Genomic DNA, 9660 nt, shown 5'->3' on the forward strand with positions numbered 1-9660 from the left:
AACGTGCATGGTGCATCCCCAGAATGATATCGATGTCCTTGTTCTCATTTCGTAGTAGCGTGGTCTTTCGGATCAAATTTCTGGAATTCCTTCCGAAGATTACCCTGCTGTGACTAAGCGGAATAGCGCGTAGTACATTTTCAAGCTTGTCTGCATCGGGTATTCCATGAATGAAACCCACGGAATTCCCCTCCTCCTTCCTATTTGGGCCGGCATATAAAAGCTCAGCGTGTTGTTACGTCACTGATAGTATTTCGAAGTTATTCTGGAGCTTCGTACATATCTGAACCGGCTTCTGTAGATTGTGTTTATTGTTACACAATATTGCAAGTGGAATCAAAAACTGTTGAAAAGTGTCTTAAGAATTGTGTTTGGATATCAGTGAAAGTGGCTTTATTTAATAATTTTACAAAAATAAACCATTCCAAAATGTGTATTGATAAATATCAACAGGATAAATGCAGGATGATCAACAGGTGAGATTGGCGATGTTATGTGGTTAGAATACAATTTTAAATGTAATTTGAGTCGCTAATTTTCAAACTTCAGTCCTTAAGAAATTATCCATTTAATTCCATTCATATACTTAAAAAGATTTAGTAGTAAAATATAGTTGTTATATTTGTGTATATAAATTATGAAACAATTTTTACTGGTAATAATTTCAAACCTGCTGTGTAATGTTACAAAATTTTGTCCAGCAATGAATTTGATGCTAATCTATCGATTTTCCTTCGATTCACGTTTAAGGTTTGACAACAAGCATTTGTGAAATCGATAATGTTTTTGTTTTCCTTGGATTGTCCATCCTTTTAATGTTCTTGTGCTTATTTCAGGAAGTTTTTCATTACTAATTTTGAAAACCTGAAAAATATTTAGACACTGAACTGTGAATTATTCAACTCGAAACTTTCAATCAAAATTTTTCATGTGGATTGGATAAATATCCAACATATTATTTTATGAATTCATGCATAATGTTTGAGAATACAAAAAAAAAACAGTTATATTACTTAAAGTTTATTATTTTATCCTACAGATTTAACAGATATTTTTTCACAACTTGTATTTTCTCATCACCCAAAAATACAAGTCATCCCAATTTTTCAATTGCTATATACCTACCATATGAGCGTTTTGTTTTTAAATTACATAATATGAATTTTAAAATACATTGTAGAATTAAAAAAAAAATTCATTCTATTTTTATTTATGAATTTCAAAATGTATTATGAAATTACCACCTTATCTTTAGTCAACAATGTAAAGATATGGTGGTAATATTATTGACTGGCCTCTCTACCTGCTGGGGTATTGAACTATATGAGGTCGAAAGCATTCTCGAATTTACATGTGTGGTTTTATTGGCTACCAAATTAACAAACGAAGGTTTTCTACATCCGAGAAGTTATTTTAGAAATTCAGATTCTTCTTCCTCCAAATAGCATATTATCTTGATCCATAGTACTTCGGAAAAAGTGAAGCGAATATTACATTAACAGTAATGAGTTTATTGCTATTTTTTTCATAGATATTTTCTGTCGAATTTGGCATTTTACACTCCTCATAATCAATCTTTTAACACTCTTCGATGATAGGATGATAAAAAACAGTTATATTCGAAAATCGCTATGAAAGCTTGTTTTGGGATCAATTCCTATCGATGTAAAAAACTACCAGTTAGATTAAGAGATGAATATTTTTTCAGGAGCACTTTGGGTCGAGCTCTGCGGAGGTTACTGAACCACGCCAGGGTGGAAAACCGTCTAGTCAGTGGCTTGATACCGGCGCTCAACTATATGCAGAAAAACACAGAGGATGTTTTGTTCTGTCTCATGCCACATGCCAGCTCAGGAGATGCCGCTACACACATGCAGACAGTTTTACTTCAGGCTTTCTGTTATGAAAACTGTATACCTGTCATAGAGGTAAGTTTTTCTTAATTGTATAATTTTTAAAGCCAGCTCAGAGAGATTGTCGAATTTTTTTTTGAGAAAGGGCGCAAAATTGTTCCATACAGAATGTTCCTCAATGACATGCTATCACATATTTAGGGAGGCGATTCTTGCAGATTTTTTAAAGAAAAAACTTAATATGAACGTGTGTTCTTGGTAACTTGTAACTTCTGAGATAAAGGGTGGTAAAGTTTCCAAGAAAAAAACATTTTTTTATAACCACATATACATATAAACCACAGATATTTCAATGAAATTTCTTCTTCTCCCTTTTTTCTTAACACTTAGTCTTGTTTCTTTCACTATTCAGCCTCTTGGGAAGCAGATGTCCAGTTTCGTGCCATCTAAGAAATTTGGTACACGTTTTCACTGCATCAAGATACATTTTCTGATGCACAAACAATTTTATTATTTTTACCAGAAGTGTCTGTATGGGGTGTGCACCATTGAAAATATTTGGATAAAAAAATGGTACGACACTGCTCATTCTCAAATTGATTTTTTTTCTAATTTTCATGTATTTCTGGACAATTTTGATCTCTTGATTTTATCTGTCCAGCGAATGGTTTTCGCCGTGGTTTTCCCAAAATTTTATCCTCAATGGAAAATGGCTGTCAGAATATCAGGATATACATCTAAAATTTTTTTCAATTTGATATCAATGTAGGTACGATTTTTCTAAGAAGTTAGAGAAATTCCACTTTTGAACTAAATTTTTGGCCGAAATTTGCGATCAGTTAAATGACGTACGGGACACTAAAATCTACTGATACCCATTCGAAAAATTTCTGCTCCTATATAGCTATACAGCTTGTGGAAATTGCCATATTTTTCTAATACGGACCTGAATTTTTTGATCAGTTTATAGATTAATCGATGAACCTACTATAATATTGGTGAATTCATAAACCACCCTGTATCTCAGCTGTGGAGTTGGTTAGACCTATCATATATAGGATTGGACTCGTCTAGGCTAGCTCTACCTCAGAATAACGTTTGTACATTTACCAATGAAACATCCTGTATATTCACGTGGATGTAGTTTACGGTGCTCCATTTTGTGAGATCATCTCGAGTGTATTTTGAAATACAACTATCGAAAGAAGAAGCGCTGAAAATGTTAAATAATGTCAGAAAGGGCCAAATTTGTGGCAGAAAACCATATTAGATATGCGTTTTATATCACGATATATCTAAATAAAATCAAAAACACCGAATATTCTTGCTATATTTTCAGAAGTCAATAAAGGAAAAAAGCAAATTCGTAGCTATAGTATTACAGTTACTCAGCTATTCAATTATGACTCGATTATTTTTAATAAATAATATAACAATAATCATCTGCAATACTCGATATTTCAGTATTATTAGCGAGTAAGAGCCTTCCATGAAAATCCATAAATTCCTAACACTAATCGTTTCCATGAAAACATGTTCCCTTTTCGTTTTCTGGAATTTGACTCCGATCGATAAAGAGGTGGATTCTTGTGGGAGAGGACCTTGAACCCTATATCGAGGCCAGCAGCCAGACTGAAACGTGAACAAACTCTGTGAACCTCGAACAAATGTCACTTGTCACACTTACTCTTTTGAAAAGAAATAATACATTTCGGTGCTCGTTAACTAGCCTTGTGCAGTTGGAACGTTTCAATCCTAAAGTGCGAAACATATAAAACTGTAAAAATTAGCTATACAAATTTCCATTTTGATAATTAAACAAGGAAGGTCAACGATTCCAAGTTGTGACTGGTGAAAATACAAAATTTTTCTCATTTGAACACCTTCACGTTTTAACCATGTAGTTCACAGATTGAATGAGCAGTAATAAATTTTCGTTAAACTTTATTTGGTTTAACTGTATTTAAAAATAAAACTGAGAAGGTCCTCTAAATATTTATACTATTATGATCTTCACACAGTGCATACTTTTTTATTATTTGTTGCCGAATCCGCTGCATCCTCGCATCTGCTTTGATTAAGCATACAGTCAAGTGATGAGTAGGTACTGGAAACTGATTATTTTGAATAAATATTCGACAATTGAAATTTTTGTTCTTGATAAATTGATACAATCGTTCTCTGTAGTCACTAGTTTTTCATCTGTTCACCGTAATATATTTTGGTGAGAGGAAATAATAAGTTTACAATAAAATCGGCAACAGCAATTGGTTGTCAAAACATTCAAAATATTTTTTGATCGATTTCGAAAAACTAGAGAATTTGCATGGTATAGTGTATGATGTTATTCGAGTTACCAAACCCAACCAATCTTGAAGGAATCAAATGAAAACGTCTAATTAAATTACAAACACATCGGCAACATCCACAAATTAATGTTAATGGCAAAAGTAGGGCGCGCAAATATGTGAATAACCTATAAAAATTAAAAATCAGTAGAAATTATATTTTGTGAGTCAATCGATAGTGGAAAATGATGACGTCCAAATCGGCAACTAACTGCTTTTCAAATTTCAAAATTGTGTCGTCATAATACGTCCGAATTATGAAAACATTTGCAGTAACGATGCATTGATATAACTATACTCTTGTTATGGTAATGTCTCTGATGGTGTGCAAAGTTCAATGTGAACCTGCGTCAATAGAATTGAAAAATGTTTATTCCATGCAGCGTTTGGAATGAAAATACCTACCTAGATCAGCGGTATGAAAATAGGGTAAACCCGCTGTTTCTAAGGAAATATCTAATTTTAAATTTCACAAAAGCAGAAATAAACATATCCAATATGTTTGCTTGTGTTTATTGAATTCCTGGGAATTTTCACTCTTTGAAAAATCGGGAAAGTACATACATAAATTTGAATTTACGTTCGAAATCAAGGTTGAACAGATATGAGAGCACTAATTTTTGATGTCTTATTTCCCTTATTTTCAGTTTCGTAGTTGAAAAAATTTTTTTTATCTCAGAAATATGTTATATTTTTTTTCTAATGAATTCTTATTAAAACTTGAATTCTTGAACCAACCTTTGAATAAAAAATGTATACCTAAAAGTATCGACGCTTAACAGGAAGATCTTATATTTTTCGAACCATTTGCACCACCTACCAATTTAATGCTTTTTGTTTTTGAATCTTTAAGCTTTTATTCTATGTCTATAGACATATTTATTGAAATTTGAAATACATTATGCTGTCAAACTGAAACAACTTGATTTTTTCGAGTGAAGAGACGAAAACATATCCTGCTTTTGATAGTTTTTCTCTATTTCGGTATCGTGATGAGTTCATTATAGTACCAAAAACAGTGCTGTAATGAACCCATTACAGTATTGTTTTCAGTTATATTTTTCGTTTTGAAGTTGTCTACACTGACTTCCGATCCTATCAAATTTCAACACACGTCAATTGTCAATATAATATAATTTGGATATAGTGAAATGATTTGTAACATTATTCGCAATTTCTCTTTATTCTGGTGGTGTTAAATAGATTTCGTCAGACATAATTCACGAATTTAATGAGTTATTATAAATTATTTCAAAATTCGAAACATACGGTTCAAATTCATATTCCGTAATCTGTCAATTTTCGTAACAGTCACACCAACTGCCAAGATACAATACAAAAGTGACTAGGATGTATAATCTAAATTTTTCGTTGAATTTCTACAATATTTCACAAAACTTGACTGAAATAGAGAAAATATCGTCTAATACTAGTTGCAGAAGGCAATTCTCATGCGTTCGTTTAGGAATAGGAGTCCATTCTGCAACTTTTAAAATATACTATTTCGAACCATTTGCACGACGTACCAATTTAATGCTTCTTTCTTTATGAAACTTTAAGCTTTCATTCTATGACTTAAATCTATTGACATATTTAATGTCATTTGAAATATATTATGCTGTCAAACTGAAACTACTTGATTTTTTTCGAGTAAAGGGACGAAATATCCTGCTTTTAATAATTTTTATCAGACAATTTTCCCATTGAACGAAGGGTTACATCTGAACCAACGTGATGAAAAACTGTCCATTTCAGTGAGCTAAAGTATGCACGTTGCACCATTCAGCGACGTTATGGTTACCGTTAAATCGTGACGTAAACCATATCTTCATTCGGCAAACGTGTGTAAATACGCATTCCCAATCCCATTGGAAATTCCAAACAAGATAGACCCCACGGATTTCGTTGGTAGGTGAAAGTATGTAGAGATATTGACGTCAATGTCAATGCATGTTGATTCGACCTAGTTTAACAATTCTCAGAAAACTTTGGGACAGAAAATCAAGAAGTAGATGGCTTCGGTTACGCCATACGATTCAAGTACATAAATAATTGGTTGTTGATTGAATTAATTTCGAATTGGTTAAGGTGTTATTATATCCAATACATACAGTACTCACATTTGAAACACAATTTGTCTGAAATATTGCGAAAAATATTTTTAGTTTAGAGCTGAAAAAGATGAAAATCACAACAGACATAGTTCGATGTTAGTTTTCTCCTATTCTGTGGCAAATCCGTTCATTCTGAAATACCTTGAAGAACAAAATCGTCCGAGAATATCTCAGATTCACGCAGTTGTCATGAGTATATTTTATTATTCTATGTTGGTACTCGGAATGGAACTCTCCTGCCATGGATTTATCTATGATCTGTCAAATATTAGGATACAGAAAACTGTTCTGCAATCCCACATTTTTCAATGCAAAAACCACTTAACGATATTTATGGAAATATTCCATTAATTTCAATAAAAATTATAGAGAAAATAATGTTTACGTAATACTCGTACGAGTATTATACAATATTTCTTTAATTCACTAAATTTTCATTGAAATCAATGGAGAATTTCCATGAATACCGTTCAGTGATTTTTGCATTGAAAAATGTGTGATGGCAGAATAGTTTTCTGTTTCACAAATTTGACAGATAATGGATAAATCCGTGGCAGAAGTGTTCCGGTTACCAACATATAATAATAAATTATAAACATAAAATTTGTGCAAATCTGTGATAGGTATTCTAACAAGATTTTGTTCTACAGGATGTGGCAGAATGACCGGACTGGTCACAAAATTAGAGAAATAACTATTTCGAAATTTGATTCCTTGATTTTTAGATGTTTTCATTGAAATAATTCGACACAAAATTGATCAGAACCACGTTAGTAAACAGTGCTTTACTCAATATGATAATAATCTGTCGATATTTTACCACGAATCCGCTAACTGATAGTAGTTTGCCATAATTTTATCAGCAGGTGGTATTAATCCCCCTGCAAACATCATGGAAAACCCATGCAACTCCTTCGTGGTACTTTCAAGAGTTTTTCTGCTGAAAAGTGAACATCTGATTCGATAACGAAAGGTTAAACTTGCTATCGGTAATTGCAGTCGACCTCCTTTCTATGAATTCTCCATAAACATCTCCAGGAATTTAGTTTCTTTTCATTCATATTTTCTTGATTATTTGATTTGTGATTCACCCTCATTTTGTTTACCTATATATTTTGACGTTTACTCTCTTTTTTTTTGGGCCCAATTTCTCCATTTGCTATGTTAATTTTGATCTGAAAATAGTCTTAAATGATATTCGGCTGAATGCATTTATGAAGAATTCATGTTCTAAATCAGATGAAATTGAGAATTTCGATAAAACAATTTTGTTGAAATATGAATCTTTTGAAAAATATTTTTTCAATAGTTAATAATAATTTTTCGTATTCTGTGAAATTTATCTTCGTCGTCAATGATTTTTTGTTTTCTTATTTCGCCGGAGGCTACCAGGAATAAAAGACAATTCTCCTTTGTTTTGCACGTAGAGCTGGATGGGGAATCACAACCTACAAAAGCAATGAGAGCTTTCCGCTCATGGTTTAAGTAGTGTATAAAATTATGGCGTAGCCATGCGAATCGAACGTGGGATTTTACCCAGTTACGTATAATGGGACTTCCGAATAAATATTTCTATTTAACGTAAATAAACTTTATTAAACAGGGAATTCAGTTTATTTGTTCGTTACTGAGAAAAGTTAAAATAGCCACGAAAAACCGTTGACTTGCTGCTCAAATAATTCTCTTCGTGATCTTAGTGTTAGCTGCCATTAACAAATCCAATACCACACAATCCAAAAGATTCATTGCTCCCAACAAAGAACATACCTATTTTCTCTTTAGTATACACAATTCAGAATGGTCCGTTATGATTTCTTGGAAACTGGTCAACCATAAATAGGCCGGATGACAGTATTAAAGAATCCAAGAACTAATGTTCTTAGAGAATAATATATACTCAAAAGATTCTGAAAAATTAATCTATATATTAGCATTTAAACATAGAGAATTTTCAATATAATGAAAGTGAATGAAATATGATAAAAATTACCACTTAATAGTACTCTTAGAGCGCCTTAAAGTGTTGTTTTAGGCTTGCATTTGCTTCATTTTTCGAAATTGCTTTTTTCATGTTACGATTAATCTTCTCATAATGTCAGCATCACCAAACATAAAATAAGATATTCATTTATAGTTTCTCAAATATTTTTTTTTGTTGCAGGTAGATTCAGGACAAAAACTGGTAGAACTTTGTGGCACTGCCCAAACAAACATCAAGTCAGATTTTCCTTGTGTCATCATCACCAAATACCACGACGGCTCAGACACTTCGTCAGATTACTCCTCATCGAGTACATTGTCCCCGATAGAGCAGACCTTGACAGATTTCTATGAATGCACCATTCAGGAATTCCCAAGGCCGATCGTTGAACTGCCCGGGTGAGATGTCCCGTATTTCGAAAGAAGATAACCAAGGATTCAAATTTGAGCTTTGACACAGCGATTTCAAATCCTGATGATGTCGTGCTTCCCTGAACTGGCGTTGAATATTTTTGGGATATGTATTCATTGTTATGAAACATGCGCCATATATGTTGAATAAAGTATAGTTTTATGGATTTTGGTCAAGGTATAATATTGTTGGTTCGACCTAAACTTCACGTCAGTTCTTAAGATTAATTAATTAATCATTGGTATAGATATGTGATTTGAAAACTTTGATACATTTATGAAAGATTGTTTTTATTGTATCTACTTTATATTATTGAATTTGAAGAAGTGATTGAATAATATTGTTACAAGAAATTGAAAATATAAATGACGAACACACTATTTGTTTTTATTCAAAGCACCAACCAATTCCCATTGAAATTCCTGTGATGAAACGTTCCTAAGAAAAAAGAACTAAGAATAAGGACTAAGAAATAAGAACTAAGATTTACGTGCACTTTCTTGTTAGTTCTTAGTGAAGGAAAGCGCCATGTTCGAACTATTTTCTATTTGTTCTATACTTTGATGATTGACATAGATACCTATTGATTGTGAAAACATTGAATTAAATTTTTTCAGATACACCAAATACTTTTCATCGATAATTAACGAATTACAGAATATGAATTGGTAGAAACTGTTACTTGCCATTTTTGAAATACAATTCGGCACATGCATACTTCTTTTTTTGATTAAGAACTTAAAAGTTATAAGTTCCATCATGAGTAGTGTCCCATGTACTTGTATTACCTGAGAATTTGTGAAGTGTTCCCAGTGACACCTGGGCAGATACCAGGTGATAAAAGTAACTCAAAGTAAGAGCTACTTTACTTATTTTTGAATTGCTGATTTTTATATAGTACAAAATTACTCTGGAAGTTATATAAAAAGCGTCAAACGCTTTCCATGCCCAAA

At 32.4% G+C, this 9660-nt stretch overlaps 1 protein-coding gene across 1 annotated transcript; it reads left to right on the forward strand.

Moving 5' to 3' along the window:
- The first annotated feature begins 233 nt into the window (after window positions 1–233).
- Window positions 234–9084, forward strand: LOC123688847. The gene is made up of 3 exons (XM_045627571.1): window positions 234–476; window positions 1709–1928; window positions 8477–9084. Exons 1-3 carry the CDS (start codon window positions 430–432, stop codon window positions 8696–8698), a joined length of 489 nt encoding a protein of 162 aa, XP_045483527.1. The 5' UTR covers window positions 234–429; the 3' UTR covers window positions 8699–9084.
- The last annotated feature ends 576 nt before the right edge of the window (window positions 9085–9660 follow it).

This window comes from Harmonia axyridis, chromosome 1, assembly GCF_914767665.1.
Source record: "Harmonia axyridis chromosome 1, icHarAxyr1.1, whole genome shotgun sequence".
Classification (NCBI taxonomy): domain Eukaryota; kingdom Metazoa; phylum Arthropoda; class Insecta; order Coleoptera; family Coccinellidae; genus Harmonia; species Harmonia axyridis.

Excerpts from the sequence above, each read along its gene's own strand:
- LOC123688847 (XM_045627571.1), top strand. The coding sequence starts at position 430 with ATGTGTATTGATAAATATCAACAGGATAAATGCAGGATGATCAACAG. Across the intron at positions 477-1,708 it reads AAATGCAGGATGATCAACAG|GAGCACTTTGGGTCGAGCTC; the intron begins GTGAGATTGGCG and ends ATATTTTTTCAG. Across the intron at positions 1,929-8,476 it reads ACTGTATACCTGTCATAGAG|GTAGATTCAGGACAAAAACT; the intron begins GTAAGTTTTTCT and ends TTTTTGTTGCAG.